Below are 21395 nucleotides of genomic sequence, written 5' to 3'. Positions count from 1 at the left end.
TTTCATTCTAATGATATGAATTATCTTGCTCTGATTCGTTGGGTCAGAAACTACAAGCCTCAGTAGATATTAGCCAGAAAAAGCAGAACTTTTCTTTTGTTGTTCTAAACCAGCCAATCGAATGCAACACTAACAAGTGTTACTAGTTTTAATCAGTTTAGTGGGAATCTTACTGATTCTAACTTCCACTCTTTGATTCCAGGTAGCAAATACCACTATATATGAATGTATGGGAAAATTTTACATTCCCATGTAATACCTAGGGTGCCCACGGGCTTGTCTGACTAATAACAAAAATTGCCATTTACAGCAGATAATATATCAGTCCTCAGGTTTTCAATATTTAAAGGTGGAAAGGACTGTTGTTAATCTAAAAAGTCAGTATTATTTACTGGTTAGAGTTAAGGATGTTAAATATCAGTTAATTGACTAGTCAAATAGTTGATGGAATTTCCAACGACTACTCAACTAATCGCTAGGCACTTCTGCATTCCTCTATTGAAATGTACAGGAGCCCCCGCTGGGGCTCTTGCCATTTCAAAGAAGGATTGTAGAACTCCGCATGCAGCCCCGGGCCAGCGGGAAGTCCCGCTGACTCCAGGCTGCGTGTGGCATGCTAGCTTTGAAATATACAAGAGTCCCCAGCAAGGGCTTTTGTGCATTTCAGAGTGGAAACACTCACATGGAGCCCAGGGTAAGCGGGGGACTCAAGAGTCCTCCATGGACTCGGGGCTCCATGCTGCGCTGCTGCTCTGAAATGCCACGCAGAGCCCAGGCTCTATGCGGATCTGCCACTTTGAAATGCCATCTCAGTGTTTCAAAGGGGGGAGCACTGCACAGCTGAGCCTGGGATCAGCTGTGTGGTGCTGCCCCTTTGAAACGCCACTACAGCGTTTCAAAGTGGCAGTGCCACATGGAGCCAGGGTAAAAGCTCCGTGCAGCGCTGCAGCTTTGAAGTACCCCCTTTCCTCTCCTCTCCCCCACTACCTCTATCTGATAGAGGCAGCAAGTGGGGGTGAGGGGGAATCAACTAGCTGATTCGACTAGTCAACTAGTCCTTAACATCCTTAGTTTGAGTACAGGACTGAGAACCAGAATCTCCTGACTTCTAATCCCAAATCTGCCATTTACCCACTGAGTAACAAATCTTACTCTTCCTGTGTTTTCTTGTGTGAAATGCAGCAAATAACATATACCTATTTCAAAAGGTGGTGAGCATGTATGTTACATACATTCTAAGTATTAATAAATACTCTTAATATAATCATTAGTACTTAATACAGATTTTAAAGATCTCATCGTAGGTGGTTAAATATCATTTTGACACATGAGGAAATAGAGGCTCAAAGAAGTAAGTGTCTTGCCCATGGTCACATAGTGAATCACAGGCATAATGAGGGAAAATCCAGGTCTCTCAACACCTATTGTGATGGTCTAGCCACAAAATGAAACTGCCTTCTATTAAGTGTAATGTAAGGTTTTGGGGAGAGATTTTCTAGCAAATGGGAATTAAGCATCTATCTACCAGTGAAAGTCAGTGGGAATCAGATACACTGCCTTAGTAATATTTTGCGATACCAGAGGTATCTGCTACTCCGCGTCTTTTGAGCATGCCCGTTATTTTGAAATATAACGGGCTCTCTATTCCGACATCCCTGTAAACCTCATTCCGCAAGGAGTAAGGGTTGTTTCAGAATAGCAATTTATTTTTAAATAAATGCTGTGTAGACAGCACCAAATTTTAAATAAGCTATTTCAAAATAATACTGAAATAAGATATACCATTTGCGTAGCTCAAATTGCATATCTTATTTCAACCTACAGTGCAGTGTAGATGCATCCCTAATGTCTCAGCACTGGTTGTTGGGGATATTTGCTACTAGCAGTCATAGATCAGCTACATGCCATTGTAGGTAGTCTCATAATGCCATCTCCTCCACTAACATCAAATTCTGTCTTAAAGCCAGTTAGGTTTTTTGTCTAGATCTTATCCATCTTTCAGTTCTCATATTAATTCCATCTTCAGTTTAACTAATGATTTCCCATGTGAAACTGTATCAAATGTCTCATTTAGATTCAGATAGATTTTAGATCTACTACATTTCCATTGTCAACACCAGAGGTGGGGACCTCAGGTCTCGGTGTAGGGTTTTTTTATTTTGTTTTGTTTTTTGCTTCTCACTTGTGCCGTCCCCCAACTGATTTTTCTGTGGGTCAGTGGCCCCTGACTCAAAAAAGGTTCCCCAGCCCTGGTCTAAACAATCAGAGAAAGAGATCAAGTTGGTTGGCATGATCTATCTCTTATAAAACCATACTGTATTTTATCCCATTTACCATTGACCTCTATGTCTTTAACTACTTTCTCTTGCAAAATTTATTCCAAGACCTTGCATACAATTGAGGTTAAGCTAACCAGCATGTAGTTTCCCAGATCACTTTTTTCCTATTCTTAAAGATAGGTGTCCTACTATCAATTTTCTAATCATAGGGTATAACCCCGTAAAAGCTGGCTTGCCACAAGCACCAACTCCTGCCTGCCTGCCCCCTGAAATATTCAGCAGTTACAAATTTACAAAAATAAATGTTTATAAACACCCCTACCGGCACTCCCAGCCTACTCTTGCACCCTACCTCCCTTCCAGACCAGTGTTCCCGGGCAACTAATCAGCCTCTTCTCCCCCATCCCATCAGAGGCTCAGGGCTCTGTGCATGAAGCTGACTGACTAGGTGGGGCTAATTAATCACCTGGGAAGCTGTGCTGCCCCACAGCTTAGAGGGAATCCTGGTCTGCCCTCAGCCCCTTCTGCATTCCACTTCCCACTAAGACTTCATACTCCCACTCCCAGTTCATATTTGCACCTTGACTCCCACCCAGAGCCTGCACCCTTACTCCACTCCCCAGCAACCCTCTTCTGCACAATGAACCCCTCATTTTTGATCCACAAAATTTACTACTCCCATGGCCCCAGAAGCATTTAATCCAGCCCTGATCCAAGCTGTTCCTGAGTATGTTCCCCCAGTGACCTCATAGACTCATAGACTTTAAGGTCAGAAGGGACCATTATGATCATCTAGTCTGACCCCCTGCACAGTGCAGGCCACAGAATCTCGCCCACCCCTCTTAGAATAATCCTCTCACCTATGTCTCAGATATTGAAGCCTTCAAATACTTTGAAGGCCCCAACATGCAGAGAGTCCTTCAGCTGTGATCTGTGCCCAATGCTACAGAGGAAGGCGAAAAACCTCCAGGGCCTCTGCCAATCTACCCTGGAGGAAAATTCCTTCCTGACCCCAAATATGGCGATCAGCTAAACCCTGAGCATGTGGGTAAGACTCACCAGTCAGACACCCAGAAAGTTCCCTATAATGAATGGTCAATTAGTTACCAAGATCATGTTATTTCATCCAACCATCCCCTTATCATAGAATCATAGAACTGGAAGAGACCTCAGAAGGTCGTCAAGTCCAGCCCTCCGCTCTAGGCAGGACCAATCCCATCTAAATCAACCCGGCCAGGGTTTTGTCAAGCTGAGACTTAAACACCTCTTGGGATGGAGACTCCACTACTTCCCTAGGTAACCCATTCCAATGCTTCACTACCCTCCTAGTAAAATAGTTTTTCCTAATATCCAATCTGGACCTCTCCCACCACAACTTGAGACCATTGCTCCTTGTTCTGCCATCTGTCACTACTGAGAACAGCCTCTCTCCATCCTCTTTGGAACCTCCCTTCAGGAAGTTGAAGGCTGCTATCAAGTCCCCCCTTACTCTTCGCTTCTGCAGACTAAACAGACCCAAGTCCCTCAGCCTCTCCTCGTAGGTCATATGCTCCAGACCCCTAATCATTTTGGTTGCCCTCCGCTGGACCCTCTCCAATGCGTCCGCATCCTTTTTGTAGTGGGGGGCCCAGAACTGGACACAGTACTCCAGATGTGGCCTCATCAAAGCCGAATAAAGGGGAATAATGACATCTCTGGATCTGCTGGCAATGCTCCTCTTAATGCATCCTAATATGCCATTAGCCTTCTTGGCTACAAGGGCACACTGTTGACTCATATCCAGCTTCTCATCCACTGTAACCCCCAGGTCCTTTTCTGCAGAACTACTACTTAACTGGTTGGTCCCCAGCCTGTAACTATGCTTGGGATTCTTCCGTCCCAAGTGCAGGACTCTACACTTGTCTTTGTTGAATCTCATGAGATTTCTAGTGGCCCAATCCTCCAATTTGTCTAAGTCACTCTGGACCCTATCTCTGCCCTTAAGCGTATCTACCTCTCCCCCTAGCTTAGTGTCATCTGCAAACTTGCTGAGGGTGCAATCTATCCCCTCATCCAGGTCATTAATAAAGATATTGAACAAAACTGGTCCTAGAACCGAACCTTGGGGTACTCCACTAGAAACCGACCGCCATCCTGACATCGAGCCATTGATCACTACCCGCTGGGCCCGGCCTTCTAGCCATCTTTCTATCCATCTTACCGTCCATTTATCCAATCCGCATTCCCTTAACTTGCTGGCAAGAATATTGTGGGAGACCGTATCAAAAGCCTTGCTAAAGTCAAGGTATATAACATCCACTGACTTTCCCATGTCCACTGAGCCAGTTACCTCATCATAGAAGCTAATCAGATTGGTCAAGCACGACTTGCCCTTTGTGAATCCATGCTGACTATTCCTGATCACTTTCCTCTCATTCAAGTGTCTCAAAATGGATTCCTTTAGGATCCCTTCCATGATTTTTCCAGGAACCGTGGTAAGACTGACCGGCCTATAGTTCCCTGGATCGTCCTTCTTCCCTTTTTTGAAGATGGGCACTACATTTGCCTTTTTCCAATCATCCGGGATTTCGCCCGATCTCCACGACTTTTCAAAGATAATGGCCAAAGGCTCCTCAATGACATTTGCCAACTCCTTCAGTACCCTTTGGTGCATTAAGTCTGGACCCATGGATTTGTGTACGTTTAGTTTTTCTAAATATTTCCTAACCTGTTCTTTACCCACCAAGGGCTGTCCATCTTCTTCCCATCTTGCGTCGCTTAGCACAGAAGTCCAGGAGCCGACCTTGTCCGTGAATACAGAGGCAAAGAAAGCATTGAGTACTTCAGCTTTCCCCACATCCTCTGTCACTAGGTTACCTCCTTCATCCATTAGGGACTGCACACCCTCTCTGATCACCTTCTTCTTGTTGACATGCCTGTAGAAACCTTTCTTGTTATCCTTTACATCCTTAGCTAGTCGCAACTCCATTTGCGCTTTCGCCTTCCTGATAACCCCCCGGCATTCTTGAACTATACATTTAAACTCCTCCCTAGTCATTTGTCCCAGTTTCCACTTTCTGTAAGCTTCCTTTTTGTGCTTAAGTACACCAAGGATTTCCCCTGTAAGCCAATCCGGTCTCCTACCAGGTTTGCCTCTCTTGCTACGCGTCGGGATGGATATATTGCATGTACACCCTTCCTAAAGCTTTACTGTCATCTTTGATTTTCATGCTCAAAAATGTTTTGGCCTCATACAGTATCATAAATTAGCATTGAACAAAACCCAACTATGTTAATATCGTATGTACTGTGTATTACAACACAGGCTACGCTTAGAAACCCCCAGCTAGTATTTTTTGTACTGAGTGAGGTACAAACATATCAGATAGTGCCAGCCCAAATAAGCTTGTGATCCTAATAGGGACCTGATGCAACAGATGAATGTAAACCAGGGGTGGGCAATCATCTTTGGTAGGGGGCCACTCCAAGATTTTGGAAAGTGCTCAAGGATGACACTTTTTTGTAGAGGAGATGGAGGCTGGGTGCAGAAGGGACCACAGGGTAAAAGAGTGGGGGTGCAGGAGACAGTGTAAGGTCTGAGAGAGAGTTTGTATGGAGAAGGAGGTTGTGACCTGGATCAGGGATTGAGGTGTAGGGTAAAGGAGGGAGAATGGGTGCAAGAGAGGATTCTGCCTGCGGGAGAGGCTCTAAGAGGAGGTGCAAAGTCTGGGAGGGAACTGTGACTTGGGAGAAAGGAAAAAGGGGGTGTAGACTGCAGAGAGTTTGGATGATGACTAGAAGGGGGAGTTGGGGTATGAGAGGGGCAGAGGCAGGCTCTGGTTGGGAGGCACTTACCTAAGAATCTCCCTGCCTGCTGTAGCCCCAGACCACTTGAAAATGAAGTCTGTTCCCTCCACATGGCTCTCACCTCTGGGATGGGGAAGAGGCATGTTTTTCCAGCCAATAGGAGCTGAGAGATTGGTCTGGGAGCCGGGAGATGACACAAAGCCTCTCCCTGCCTGCAGAGCAGAGAGCCGTATGGACTGCGCTTTAAACTGCGGCATGCCTGAGTGTCCCGGCAGAGTGGTCTGTGGGCCAGACCTGGTGGCTTGGGGGGCCAAATCTGGCCCCCAGACCGTATTTTGCCCAGCCTTGATGTAAACCCCTGTTTGAGGAAGCAGGAATGATGGGGGTGACAGCAATAGGAATACAAGTTCTCATGAATGAGTTAAATATACATTCTGGATAATTAATATTACTTACTTTTTAACAAATAATCAAGATATGTTTATTTTATCTGTACTCAAAATACAGATACTTGTCCCAAGTCAAAAGAGATTAAAGTAATGCCACATCATTTAATTTTTTTGACATAATAGGTAAGAGCAAAACGAGTAACAGTTCTGATTTCCTTTCCCCCTCCCCTCAGCATTGCATGTCTAGTTTGCCAGAGAGGAAATTTTAACCTACTCGGAGTGAATGTTAAATAGAGAGAAAATACATTTTTATCACTAATACGAGGGAAGGTAAATGGGCTGTCTGACAGGTGAAAGAAGGAAAAGGAATGGTCACTTCACATTAAAAAATATTTCCTTTAGTATCATTGGCTGTTGATTATTGTCCTTACAGTCTGCGGAGAAATAGTCATACAGTTCTTTTAATTGAAATAATAGCTCTGCCATGAGTTGAAATGTATTAAGATATTGTCTCTTGAGCAAGCCCTACAGACATTTGTGTACTTTCCTAACTGCATATCAGCAGCACTGCTCTTTGGAATTAGAGTGATCCCGAATTCTAGGAATCCATTCCTAGAACACTGAACTGTTTAGCCCAAAAGCCCCGACTCTTCGGTTGGAAGGAAAGCCCAGATGATCTCATCAGAAACACATCCAACAGATAGTCTTCAGTATTGTAGAGTGAGTTCTCTTACAAAAAATGGTACTTTCTTACTTAGTGTATTTGCTTTTTCTGCATATGTGTTATATCTCCTTATTTTATTAACTACATTAAGTTTTTATTACTCCTTTATCCCTGAAAGCCAATACAAAAATCATCTGGATGTTGTCTGTTCCTTCTTGTTCGCCAACAAAATTGTTTGCTTATTACCAAGCATTTCTATCCATGTTAACTAGTTGAAGGCATTGAAGGTGCACTGGTTTCACTGAGAGCAGAAGATACTGGATGTTAAAAATAGTTATTTTAAAAAATACTAGTCAGTTTTAAAAAAAGGAAAATATATGTGTCTGACTGACATTTTTCTCTACCACTTTCCCTCATAGCTAGAAGGTAGTTAATAATGTGTCAGTGTAATCTTTAAACATGGATGATACAGGTGGTCCTCAGATCACGTCTTGGAAGTAAGACTGCCTTTAAATATGTTAAATATGCTAGCTGGCTGTCGGCTACTCTTTGCTGCAGCATAAAAATGGGAAACAGTAAAATCATTTTTAGATAAGTTATTTTCTTGGTGCGATCCACCGCTACAGTTATTGTTTACTTTGCCTACTGAATGTGCACACTTTAACATGCATTCTTTGCATTTCAGAACAGTAAATTAAATTTGTCTGAGCAAAATTGCTATGTGCACAGAAGGCAAAAAAAGTAATTCCCATCCATGTAGTCATTCTTCTTTTGCTTTCTCTTGCAGCTTGGGTTACTATAATAGTTGGATAGCTGAAGCACAGAAAAAGAAAAACAAATAGATAGAAACAAGATGGTTGTTTTTGGCAGTGCCTTTTTGTAAACAAAATGACACAAATTGAGGCAGAAATTCCAGTGGGAAAAAGGAAGAAAGCCAGAATGCTGAAAATACAGCCCAGAGCCTAGTCCCATCCAGATGGTGTTTTTAATAAATTTATCAGGTGGGTATGAAAAACGATAATGAACATTCAAAATGGGGAGTGGCAGACTTCCCTTGGGAGCAAAAACAAAATAGCACCTTCTGTATGTTGCCGTTAGAATCACTGTTTAATTTACCAGTGTAAAAAGGGCCACAGTGTTGCATTCAGTGTGTAATAAAACAGGTTTCTGGGCAATTATTAGGCAGTCCAGCTAGGCAAGGTAATAGTTTTTTAGGAGTGAGGAAGGCATAGAGTAGTTAAAAAATCACTCAGTATAACAGATGGAGGTTCAGGCTTGGTATGTGCAAGTAAAATATTGAATAGAGTGGATGTGTGCAGTGCTAAACTCATGTCTTCCATAGTTCACAAAATAGCTAGAAATGGGATACAAAGCCTCCAACCACAAACTGAAGGCATTATTGTCACACTGGCATTGGCGCACTGCCTCTTTTCCAACACAAAGGTCAGTAGTTTTCCCCCTTAAACTGAAAGCAGCAGGCTATATGTTTTCTTAATCCCAGGAAGTCTCTGTCTGAATGGCAAGAAGGCGGGAAAAAAGTAAAACCAAGTGGTGCTGGCACTTGTTGTTTTTACCATTAGGAAAAGGGAAATTTCATGTCTGTCCTCAATAACTTATGTCAAGTCCTTCCTATTGAAACATGTTTAGTTTTTGAGACAATGCTATGTATTTTACTCATAAAGCAGGAATTTGCTGAATGACTCTTTTTGAGCATGGCGAATCAGATTTTTTTTATGTCATATATGGTCATTTGGTAGCTTTTAATATGGCAGATGAAGAGGTGGTACTTGGTGGATTTCTGTTGTGGATCACACATAGGACTTGTGCAATGGATTTCTGGCATAGGGAATGATTTTGTCTCAGTAACGTTTGAAGTGTTGTTTCAGCAAGAACAACCATTTCCCCACTCCTCTTTTCGTAGAATCTGTCTTTGCTAAAATGATCACTATAGTAACAATTGGATTCTTGGAACGCTCTTAATTTTAAATTGATTTTGATGATTTTTTTAGAGCTATGGAGTATTATGAGTAGTTATCAAGTTTCACAATAACTGTGTTTCACTTATTTTCAAACAGTGCAATAGTTTACAAGCACATTATAGAAACAGCAGTTGCAACTCTATAATTGTTTTTGTTCTTCAAATAAAGCATACATTCCTGGTTTTATCTCCTTATAAGTGGTCTTTTCCATGTGAAATTTCACACAGTGTTAGTTTATTATGCCTACAGAATTTTCTGTGTAGTTCTTTTTTTCATAATTTTTAATATGAAGTGTTTGAAATTGGTCTTAAGGAGAAATTTATTTTTGGCCATTAGTCTTTTAGTTAACTGATATATTTTTTAAAAAACCTATTAGTTACACAAAATTGGTTAAATACTGAATTTTGAGTAGATCTAGTGCAGTGGGTAGTTTCAGAAAATAAATATTTAGCATAAAGGATAATATTTTGTTCAGACACTTTAGCACTGAAAGTTTGTCCTTCATTGGGGGCTGGCACGGAAAAACCTTCTATTCAGTAAGATTGCCATCTCCCACTGATATTAGTGGACAGAGACCACAGGCTCTGTCCTAAGCTAGGAGTGTTGTGTTTCTTTACAGTCTGTGCAGAAGAAAGTTTCGGATACATGTAGCTCAGATGGCCACTGACTTACATTTTTTTGAAAAAGAGTGAACCCAACTTACATCTCTGAAGAGTAAGTGAATATTAGAGGGTGGGAGGGGAAACAAGTACAAGGGCGTGGGGCTTTCACTCAGACTAGTAATATGCCCATCTTGCAGCGATGATGCAAGCTAAATCAGTTTAATGCTGACAGTCATCCATTGCCTTCCCCTAATTAACTTCATGTGTGCAGAAAAATAGACAGGCCTCTCACAATTCACTGGAAAAGAATCACAGAGTAGCTGAGCATGCTTTAGCACAAAGTGCCAAGGTATATGTCCCCAAACATCCTAGCAATATACATGTGTGCACACAGCATTGGTGAGGACATAGTAACTTAGCTGTGGCTTTGTAATGTGGGTACTTAGAACCAGGTGATGACCACCGAAGTTAACATTGCAGTGAAGACATAATCCTAGACTTAGAAAGGGGAATCACCAGCTCCCACCTTCCCCCACACCACGGCCTCTGTGGAAAGCAGCAGGAGACCTCACATATGCTGTTTCCAGCCTGCCCCCCTCCCCCACGGTGTTGCCTCTGTATCAGAGGCAGCTGTGCAGGGCAGGAGGAGAGGGGCAGGTGGCTTCCCCCATTGTCTCTTATACAGGGGCAGTGGAGGGGAGGGCTATGCAACTGTGCTGGGCTTATCAGTTAACCACATGCATAAATACAAAATAACATCCCTAGAAGAGATTGGTCCCTCTACACCTCATGCTCGTATCTTGTTACTACCACAGCTACAATACGCTACAGATCACCACCACAATCTTAACACTGTCTCCTTAACGACATTAAACTTCTAGCATTCCCTGTACCAAACATGCCACAACTAATATTTGAACTTGATAGTATAATAAAGGGAATGTGCAGAAGGGAAAGTTGAGGGGGTTCGTCTGGTTGTGTTTGAACAAGGTAATTTGGAAAGGGTGGTGCTGAACAGGTAGCACTATGAGTAAGGCAGAGTTAAGGTTGTGTTTATTATTGTAGAGGTCCAGTTCTAAAGGATCTTCTTCTTTTGTTCATAACTTCATTACATTTTTACTCTTTGGGCTGATAATATATGTACAGTTATTCTTAGTGTGAGGAATGGGGATAGGTTGGGTTGAATTTTTGATTTTGAAGGCCAGAACAAAAATGGTTGAACCATTTTCAAGAATGAAGACGTATACTTGTGTCATTATGAAATGTTTCACACCCTCCTTTTATAAATAAGAGTAGTACTTCAGCATGAACTGGTTACCATAGTAGGAATTTGGATGAGACATTAGGTCTATGAGGGACATAGAGATCTGAGAAAAGTCTGTTCTGTTTTGCTATAGTTGTAACTATTAACAAAGCATATTTTGTGTATGTGCACTTCCTTTTTGTTGAATAGTATTGGCATTGCACATGTTCATGTATGTAAATAGATTAGAAATTTTCAGGCAGTACAGGATCTGTGAACATCTGCAGATTCTGCATGGGCATATCTGAGAAAATCAGGCGGAGATCTTTTATTTTAATGTGCATGTGCATATGATTTGTGAGGGTCCTTGTGAATGAATGAGGCAAGGATGTGAAGTCCAGCATCTTTCGATACAATGAGTTTGTCTTCACTTTGTTGCTCCCTAAGATGACCCCTCTTCACATACAGATATCTCTAGTTTGAGTTAAGTGGTGCTTTAAATTTGAGCTAGCTTGTGCCTCAGGAGGTATGGGTTAAAACTAAGAGCTGCTGACAATTACTCTGCTCTGCTAATCTCTGAGCAGTTGGAGTGCTATTTTGCAGTGTGATCATTTTCAATTGAACTAGGTTAACTCAAGAGGAGTTTACAACAAGTGTTAGTTCAAACTAACCATACACTGAAGGCAGGATGGATATATGAAGATGAATATGGAAAGAGGCATGCCTCATTCAGTGTACTAAGTGAAGGTGTATATGGAGGGATACAGGGTTATATGATGACCCATAGTGCATGTTAGATTGTGTTTTAGCACAACAGGGAAAGGACTCTATAGTGTGCAAATAAGGTAAGGCACCACGAGGAACATTGTGAGGGAGAGGTACACACACACACTTTATATATATATAATTGAATAACTGCTTTATTCACTGAGTAATATCTCATCTGAACACCAAAAGAGGCAGTAGCACTGTCTCTCTCTCTCTCTCTCTCTCTCTCTCTAATTCCTGTGGAAGGCTTTCTTCAGACGACTAAGAGAAGTTTCCAGATCACAGGCCCCTGGTTCTCATGGGGAACTTTAATCACCCTGACATCTGCTTGGAGACCAATACAGCAGTACACACACAATCCAGGAACTTTTTGGAGAATGTTGGGGATAACTTCCTGGTACAAGTGCTGAAGGAGCCGACCAGGGGCCATGAGCAGCTTGACCTGCTGCTCACAAACAGGAAGGAAATACATGGGGAAGTAGATGTGGGTGGCAACCTGGGAAGCAGTGATCATGAGATGGTCGATTTCAGGATCCTGACAAAAGGAAGAAAGGGGAGCAGCAAAATACACACCCTGGATTTCAGAAAAGAGGACTTTTACTCCCTCGGAGAACAGATGGGCAGGATCCCCAGAGATGTTAACATGAAGGGGAAAGGAGTCCTGGAGAGCTGGCAGTTTTTTAAAGAAACCTTATTAAAGGCACAGGAACAAACCACCCCGATATGCAGTAAGAAAAGAAAATATGGTAGGCAACCAGACTGGCTTACCAGGGAAATCCTTGGTGAGCTTAAACACAAAAAGGAAGCTTATAAGAAGTGGTAACTTGAACAGATGACTACGGAGGTAGTGATCAGTGACCCGTGTATAGTTGGTGGTCAGTTTCAAGCAGAGTGCACCAAGAATTGGTTCTAGGGCTGGTTTTGTTCAATGTCTTTATTAATGACCTAGATGAGGGGATGGATTGCACCCTCAGCATGTTTATGGATGACACTAAGCTGGGGGAGAGGTAGCTAAATTGGAGGGTAGGTATAGGATCTAGAGTGACCTAGACAGATTGGAGGATTGGGCCAGAAGAAATCTGATGAGGTTCAACAAGGACAAGTGTAGAGTCCTGCACTTGGGATGGAAGAATCCCAAGCATTGTTACAAGCTGGGGACCGACTGGCTAAGCAGCAGTTCTGCAGAAAAGGACCTGGGGATTACAATGGATGAGAAGCTGGAAAAGAGTCAACAGTGTGCCCTTGTACCCAAGAAGGCTAATGGCATATTAGGGTGCATTAGGAGGAGCATTTCCAGGAGATCTAGAGAAGTGATTATTCCCCTTTGTTCGGCACTGGTGAGGCCACATCTGAGGTATTGCATCCAATTCTGGGCCCCTCACTACAGAAAGGATGTGGACTCATTGCAGAGAGTCCAGCGGGGGGCAACCAAAAAAATGAGGGGGCTGAAGCATATGACCTATGAGGAGAGACTAATGGATTTGGGTTTATTTATTTTGCAGAAGAGAAGAGTAAGGGGGGATTTGATAGCAGCCTTCAACTTCCTGAAGGGAGGTTCCAAAGAGGATGGAGAAAGGCTGTTCACAGTAGTGATGGATGGCAGAACAAGGAGCATGGTCTCAAGTTACAGTGGGAAAGGTCTAGGTTGGATATTAGGAAAAACTATTTCTCTAGGAGGGTGATGAAGCACTGTAATGGGTTATCTAGGGAGGTGGTGGAATCTCCATCCGTAGAGGCTTTTAAATCACGGTTTGACAAAGCCCTGGCTGGGATGATTTAGTTGGGATTAATCCTTCTTTGGGCAGGGGGTTGGACTCAATGACTCCTGAGGTCTCTTCCAGCTCTATGGTTCTATGACAGAGTCACGTAATCACGTCATCTGCATCCTCATGCCACTGCTCCTGCCTGCCTCCGCCTCCATCCTTAGCTGCTTGCTGTCGCCAGCCTCAGTGTTGTCCTCTCCAGCCATGGGCTGCTCCAGGTCCATCTCCTGCTTCATAGAATCATAGAATAATAGGACTGGAAGGGACCTCGAAAGGTCATCGAGTCCAGCCCCCCGCCCTCAAGGCAGGAACAAGCTCCATCTACACCATCCCTGACAGATGTCTATCTAACCTGTTCTTAAATATCTCCGGAGAGGGAGATTCCACCACCTCCCTTGGCAATTTATTCCAATATTTGAGCACCCTGACAGTTAGGAATTTTTTCCTAATGTCCAATCTAAACCTCCCCTGCTGCACTTTAAGCCCATTACTCCTTGTCCTGTCCTCAGAAACCAAGAGGAACAAATTTTCGCCTTCCTCCTTGTGACACCCTTTTAGATATTTGAAAACCGCTATCATGTCCTCCCTTAATCTTCTTTTTTCCAAACATGCCAAGGATCGCTGTTGCTGAGGCTGGGTCCCCTTTGTCATCTGAGTCCAAACTTCCCTCCCTCCCAGGCTGTGCTGGATCCCCTCTGCCATCCTAGTATGCCCCCCCAGGCCATCTTGCGTCCCCTCCACCATCCAAGCCCACCCCCCAGACCACATGGGGTCGCCTCCACCATCTGAGTCCACATGCACTCCCCTCCCAGATTGTCCCGGGTTCCCTCCGCCATCTGAGTCTGACTCCCCCGCCCCCGGCTGTGCTGGGTCCTCTCCATCATACAAGCCCGATTTCTCTCCTCCTAGCTCCTTCACCTCTTGCACTGAGACCACACACCCCCAGCCCGCTCCTGCCCTCCTCCCCCCTTGACCTCCCGGCTAGACACCTACCCCCAGAGAGAGGAGGGCTGGCAAGCATAGCGAGCATGAGGCACAGCTCCCTAGGTAACATATAATTAAATTAAGTATCATAATACATACATGCAAGTAGCCAAGGTTAAGACTGAATGAGTAACTTGAACATTTGATTTCTAAACTTGAGAGCTTTATTTTGCAATCCAGGTGTTCCTTTACCATAGTTTTTTGCATTTGCAGTGATGTTAGATGAAAATCTGAAGTGTATAACTAAAGAAAGAAGGAATATCTTACAACCCATGTGTCCATTTTTAAGAGGGTCCTGGACTTGAATAATAAATCTTTAATGAAGGGATTTCTGCCATCTTTATAAATGTAAAATGTATGTATTTGTCTCTTTGCTGCCAAGATGAAGTTTGAAAACTTGACAGAATCTTTTAGGCCAAATGAATTATAGAATGGAGCTAGTTAAGATTGCAATACACCTGTTCAAATCGTTGCCTGGAGTAAATATTGGGAAATTTGAGAAATAAGAACTTTTTTGTGAAAGCACTCCAGGCACACAGACAAGCCCATCCCATCCTTTCAATAGGCTTTGAGAGGAGTTAAAAGCCTTCACATTATTGTCCTGATCTTCAGGGAAATTGCTTAAATGGTCTCTACCCATAAATAAACTATTACTGTAATGATCTGTATTTACTTTGGAAAGATGGGAAGCTTTTCAGAAGAATGAAACAGATTGGAGTCCAATGAACATGCAGGCCTAAACAGAATAAAACAAGGGTGGGAAATAATTTTTGATGGGGGTGCCACTCCAAGATTTTGAAAAGTGGTCAAGGGCTGCACTCTTCCAGGATATTAATGGAGGAGGTACAGGTCTGGGATGGAGGTTGGGTGCAGAAGGGAACTTGGGGTAAAAGACTGAGGTGCAGGAGGACCTGTGAGGTCTGGGAGGGAGTTTGAGTGAAGGGGGCAGTTGTGACTCGGGGGCTCAGAATTGGGGTGCAGGTGTTTGGGTTGTGACATAGGGCAGGGGATTACAGTGCAAGGGTTTGGGCTCTGACCCAGGACAGGAAGAGGATTGTAACCTAGGACAGGGGATTGGGGTGCAGGGTGTGGGAGGCAGTATTGGCTTAGGAAGGGGCAGAGGGTTTGGCTTATGTGGGGTAGGGGGCAGGAGTGAGGGGGCCAGAAGCAGGCTTGGGCTGGGAGACTTATCTGTGGGTATGTCTAGACTGCATCCCTCTGTCGGCAGAGGGATCATAGAATCATAGAACTGGAAGAGACCTCAGAAGGTCATCAAGTCCAGCCCCCTGCTCTAGGAAGGACCAATTCCAACTAAATCAACCCGGCCAGGGCTTTGTCAAGCCGAGACTTAAACACCTCTAGGGATGGAGACTCCACTACTTCCCTAGGTAACCCATTCCAGTGCTTCACCACCCTCCTAGTGAAATAGTTTTTCCTAATATCCAACCTGGACCTCTCCCACCACAACTTGAGACCATTGCTCCTTGTTCTGCCATCTGTCACTACTGAGAACAGCCTCTCTCCGTCTGCTTTGGAACCTCCCTTCAGGAAGTTGAAGGCTGCTATCAAATCCCCCCTCACTCTTCGCTTCTGCAGACTAAACAGACAGCAGAGGAATGCAGATTAGGCAAGTTGACATTGCAAATGAGGCAGGGATTTAAATATCCCGTGGCTAATTTGCATTAAAATGGCCACCGTTTTTGCCAGCTCATCACTTTGTCGGCAAAAAGAGGCAGTTTAGAGAGGGATCTGTTGCGAAAGAAAGCCTTTTTCAACAGATCCTGTAAACCTCCTTGCAGGAGACATAAGGGATCTGTCAAAAAAGGCTTTCTTTCTCAACAGATCCCCCTCTAGACTGCCACTTTTTGCTGAGTCGGCAAAACACAGTGGCCATTTTTATGCAGATTAGGTGCGGGATATTTAAATCCCCGCTTCATTTGCAATGTCAACCTTCCTAATCTGCATTCCTCTGCTGACAGAGGGATGCAGTCTAGACATACCCTGTGAGACTCCCAGCCAGCAGCCCAGCATGTTTCTCAGGCAGGAGCCTGCCCTGCCCCTGCACAGGCTGCAGAGCCTAACAGGAAGGGTGCTTCACACACTGCTTGTTCTTGAAACGGGCCAATGGGATTGTGCTGGTGACGGGAACAGCCATGAAGTTTGTCTGCTTACAGTTTGTGAAACACAAACAGCCCAGCAGCTGCTTTTCTGAGTGATGTACAGGGCTGGGCGAGTAGGGGTCTGCCTGAGGCTCCCTACTGCTTCTGCAGGCCAGATCTGGTGGCTTTGTGGGCTGGATCCAACCCATGGAAGGTGTTTTGCTCAGGCCTGGAATAGAACATTTAGGAAAAGAATCAGTCATGTAAAGAAACAATCTCTAAGAAGATATCTTTCCTGAATCAGAGGAAAATGCCCCTAACACTCAAACATTGTTTTATTCTGGCACAAATGAGTTAATGAACTTCCTAAACCTCTAAACACATTATAGAAAATAATTTTGTTTCTAGGTTTTAATTTGTGGTAGAATTGCAGTCTAACCTTGATTATCTGAAATTCTCTGGTGTCATAATCCATCATCCATTTATTACACTGAAGATTCCCTCAATTTTCTGAACATATTCACTGTTGCTGTGACATTCCAAAAACTGCAGTTCTGCTACATAGGAGATACATATTTTATTAATTATAATTATTGTATTAGCCCTGGGGTCCAATATTCCGTAGTGTAAACCCTTTTACTTTGTGACAGCAGTAGTACACTGGCATTATTGTAGTCATGTATAAATGGGAATGTGATCCAAAATGAGTTTTGGATAAGAATTCATGTGGAAAATAATGAAAAATCTCTACCCTACCCCTTGGTAGGAAATTAACATATTCACTTTCCCCCTCCACTCCCATTAAGTTAAGATCCATATGGTCTCTTTCCTCCATTCTTTGCCAAGAAGCATAATAACGTCTTCTATGCAGGATTTGATTTCTGCTATCTGCCTCTGCTGGATTGTTTGGGGAATGCTCCTGTTATTGGCATTCCATTCACTCTGCCTGAACCTGGGCATGTTTGTCTGGCAGAAACTACTAAATAGGGTTCTTTCACACCAGTAGTAAAGGAAGCAAAATGCTAATGTCCCAACTGTGAAATCCCAAACTTTAGTCATCCCTGAAGTTTCCACTTTGTGCACTTGTCATGGCTGTTCCCCACTCTAGCACGATAAATGCAGAAATGGGGGCCCACAAAAGCACCCCAAAACCTTATCTCTACAAGCTTTGATACAAAAAAAAACCTCCCCCAAAATCCTTATACCCGGACTTTGGAGAATAAAAACCGCTGTCACCACCCAAGTATTCCAAAGAAACCAGGGAAGAGATCACCTGGGAAATCTCTTCCTTAAAAAACCTCAGGGGTACTTCAAGCTCTTTTCCCCACAGAGCTTGAAAAAGAAAAAGAGAAAATACAAGCTGCAGTCTGTGGTAGCTGTCCCCTAGTCAGAGGCATGCAGATAACCAAAGACAGATTTTTCAGGACACAGAAACGAACCAATACCAGGTTAATTTAAAAAAAAAAAAGAAACAAACTTTTATCATCAAAACAATACCATAGTTGCCAGCATAGTGACTAGATGGAAAAGAGCCACAAATTATTCTAGATACTCAGGGGAATCCCCTGGGCTCAGAACTTAGTTACAAAAGAGAAAGAAAACCCACTTTTAACAGCACAGCCATCATTTTCACATTCCCAAACCAGAAAAACAATAAAACCTGACAGATGATCTAACTTTGCCCTACTTATACATTTTGAGGAGACTTTTCTTGGAGAGAGACAGTCCTTCCCTGTTACTTGGAAGAAACTGCTCTGCCTCAGACAAAGGAGGGGAAAGTTAAAAATTCCTTTGTCCCAGTTTGAAATCCCTACCTGCCTTACCATTGGCTGACCACATACCTGGCTAGGTTAACCCCTTAGTTCCCAGGCTGCTGGCCATCCCTCATGGTTATGACAGCACCTGACAAAGTGGGTTCCGGCCCACCAAAGCTTATATTCTTTAAGGTGCCACAGGACTCCCCTTTGGTATGCTTGAATGTTAGTTATCAATACTTATTTTGTCACACAACTATACTAGTATCAATGTATGGGTCTGGAGCGCTCATTTGGTTTTAATTTATGTCATAGAACAGATCCATATCTCACTGTGTAAGCAATAATGTTATGCTTATTTTTTATTCTTTGCCAGAAATAAAAATGTTTAATACAGAAAAACTATTTGCTTGTCCATCTGATCTGCTCTCTTTGTATTTTAATTCACAGTTCCCACTGAGAATGTTGCAACAATTGCAGATTGTGCCAGTGTGATTGAGGGTGTGAGTCGAAGTCGTAATGCCTTGCTGAATGGAGATACAAAGAATTATGACTGGGATTCTGGATACACATGTCATCAGCTAGGCAGTGGTGCTATTGTGGTACAGCTAGCGCAGCCATACATGATTGGATCTATACGGTAAGAGGATTCTTCTCTAAAGAACTGACAGCAAAAAGCTTTCAGCAGCCTCACAAATACAATTGCTTTTTTGTTAATCAGCTCTGAAATGTGTAGAATTGCCTTGTCATAAATAAAATCATTGGGGCTATTTTAGTATTTATCTATTTGGGTTTTTTAAATTTTTGTTTCAATTTAACATACTATGTTTAATTTCTCAACAGCTGTAAGATGTTATGTCAAAATACAGTAATATAAAATCAGAACAAAAGTAAAATGTATAATATGTCAAATGATTGCCTTGTACATAGGTGTGGATAGCACCAGAATAGAATAGTAAGATTTTTTTTAAATAGTCTACTGTATTAAAACAAACTTAGTTGCAGCCTTAAATATGGAGCAGCTCAATGCCATGTAAAGCACATGTTACTGGATAAAAATGAGAGCTGCAACTGAAAAAAAGAAGCGAGCCATGTTAAGATCATATATCTGCTCTTGGGGTATGTCTTCACTGCTGAGTTAGGATGGTCTCCGATGGCCTAGGCTAGAGAGCCTGAGCTCTAGATCAAGCCTCAATGTCCATTCTGCTATTTTTAGCATACTAGCTCAAGTCCCACTAGCATAATTCTGTGTACCTGGGCTGGTAAGCGCAATATACCTACAGTGTAGACTTCCCCATTGAGCAGACTGTTTTTACACTAAGGGTTTGGCTACTTGAGAAAGTTAATTTGGATTACGGTTGTGTGGGGATTTAAAGTGCAATAGTTATTCCTGAGGAACTCTGTAATTTCTGGAATAAGAGTGCCTTGTTCCTGTTTATCATATTCCACTTTCAAAATGGATTATGCTTAACCAGAACAAGGCCCTCTTATCCTAGAGTAAGTATATGCACATGAAATTATCCCAGAATAGCTGTGGAGGAACTGACAGATTATTAACCATAATGGTAGAAATTATGATAATACTGCTATAGAAATTACTCGGAATCTTAGTCCAGAGATGCTGCTGGTGAACATTCAATGAGCAATGATACTACAGTCAGTACATTTGCACAGTGAACAGTTCACACTCTTCTAGTTTGGGCCTTTACATCCTCAACCAAATATTACAGCTTACATAGAAAAAGGGAAACTACAGTACTCAGAATGTCTTAAAAGTTGGTGGGGAAGAAGCAATTACATCATTTTCATGCCAATTTAAGAATAAAAACTCTGCAGAGACCTGATCACATAAAAGATGAGGGGACAGATGTAATCACTAATGTATATAATTTCTCAGTTTATAGTTCTTCTACCTATTATCTTTCAGTTAGCTAATCATTATATCCTTTTCAGTATTATCAGGTTAGTGCACGCAATTGACTGTTTTCTGTATTAAGCTCGGTGCCATTATCTGTTGTCTTCCAGCAGAAATAGTTTTAATAATTCTCATTATTAAACATAGCTTTCAGGGCCAGAAAGAGGTGGTTATATAATTTGTTTGTCTAATAGTGTAACTTAAAATATAGACTATATTATTCCATATTATAAAACTAATAGTTGTAATGAGAGTGAACGGTGAAAACATAGGGTCAATTTCTCAACTCGGACTCTGCCAGCTTTTTGCTGCTACAACAGAATGAACCAAGTAGAAAACTGCTCTTCAGGGGCTTCCAGGGATTCTTCTGAGAAAGGAGAATCTTCCAGTAGTGTAGAATTAGAGAAAGATAGTCCTACACCATCTGTATACCCTCCAGTCCAATGGGAGAGGGCAAAAGGGATAGTTACCCTGGGGCCCAGTGATTCAAAGGGTCTAGGGGTTCCTGGGTGGTCAGAATTCTGGCCCTTTAAATCACCACCTACCGCACCTTGCCTGTGTGGTTCTGATGTCTGGGGGTGCACACAGCTAGCTGCCCCAGACCCACTGTTTCTGGGATCGTGGAGCTGCCCCTTCATCTTGCCCAGGGACCTGCAGAAGCTGTCGGCACTCCTGATGCCTCCATCTCTCTGCCACATTTTAAAATACCAAAGAAATCTCACTTTCTTGTCATAGAGCAAACTAAAACCAGATACATATGGTTTAGCTTATGTAATTGCAATTGTTACTTTAGGAAGATTCACCAATCCATACAGCAGTCTCCAAGGAAATGCCCATGCAGTCACCCCAAACATCTGTATTTGTTTCACAGTCCATAAAATGTTAATCACTTGATGCATGTCAAGCATTAAATCTAACATCAGACTTTAAAATGTGAAAAAACGCAATCTATTCCATTGTAAGGCAAGGCAGCCACAGACAAATGTTTAGTCTCAAATGCTGAAGAAGCACAACACTGCCTTGGTCACTAGTGAAGAGTCTTGTCCCTGATTAATATAAACATAGAAACCTGGAAGGTCAAAGGTGCTACTATTATCAAGAGTCCCAGAATGAGAGGCCAGAATTGAGTTAAGCTGAATTCAGCACAAAAATTAAGTCAGTTAAGTTCCC

At 42.7% G+C, this 21395-nt stretch overlaps 1 protein-coding gene across 7 annotated transcripts in view; it reads left to right on the top strand.

Moving 5' to 3' along the window:
• BTBD9 (BTB domain containing 9) overlaps window positions 1-21395 on the top strand; it is a 301225-nt gene that overhangs the window by 194909 nt on the left and 84921 nt on the right. For all 7 annotated transcript variants that reach the window (XM_075925075.1, XM_075925077.1, XM_075925076.1 and 4 more), the window contains exon 8: window positions 18761-18950. In XM_075925075.1, the coding sequence (XP_075781190.1) occupies window positions 18761-18950 (190 nt within the window). The remainder of the gene's footprint in view (window positions 1-18760; window positions 18951-21395) is intronic.

The sequence above is a fragment of the Pelodiscus sinensis genome, chromosome 3, assembly GCF_049634645.1.
Source record: "Pelodiscus sinensis isolate JC-2024 chromosome 3, ASM4963464v1, whole genome shotgun sequence".
NCBI lineage: Eukaryota > Metazoa > Chordata > Testudines > Trionychidae > Pelodiscus > Pelodiscus sinensis.
Note: the sequence above shows the minus strand (reverse complement) of the source record. Positions and strands in the feature narration are given on the sequence as shown.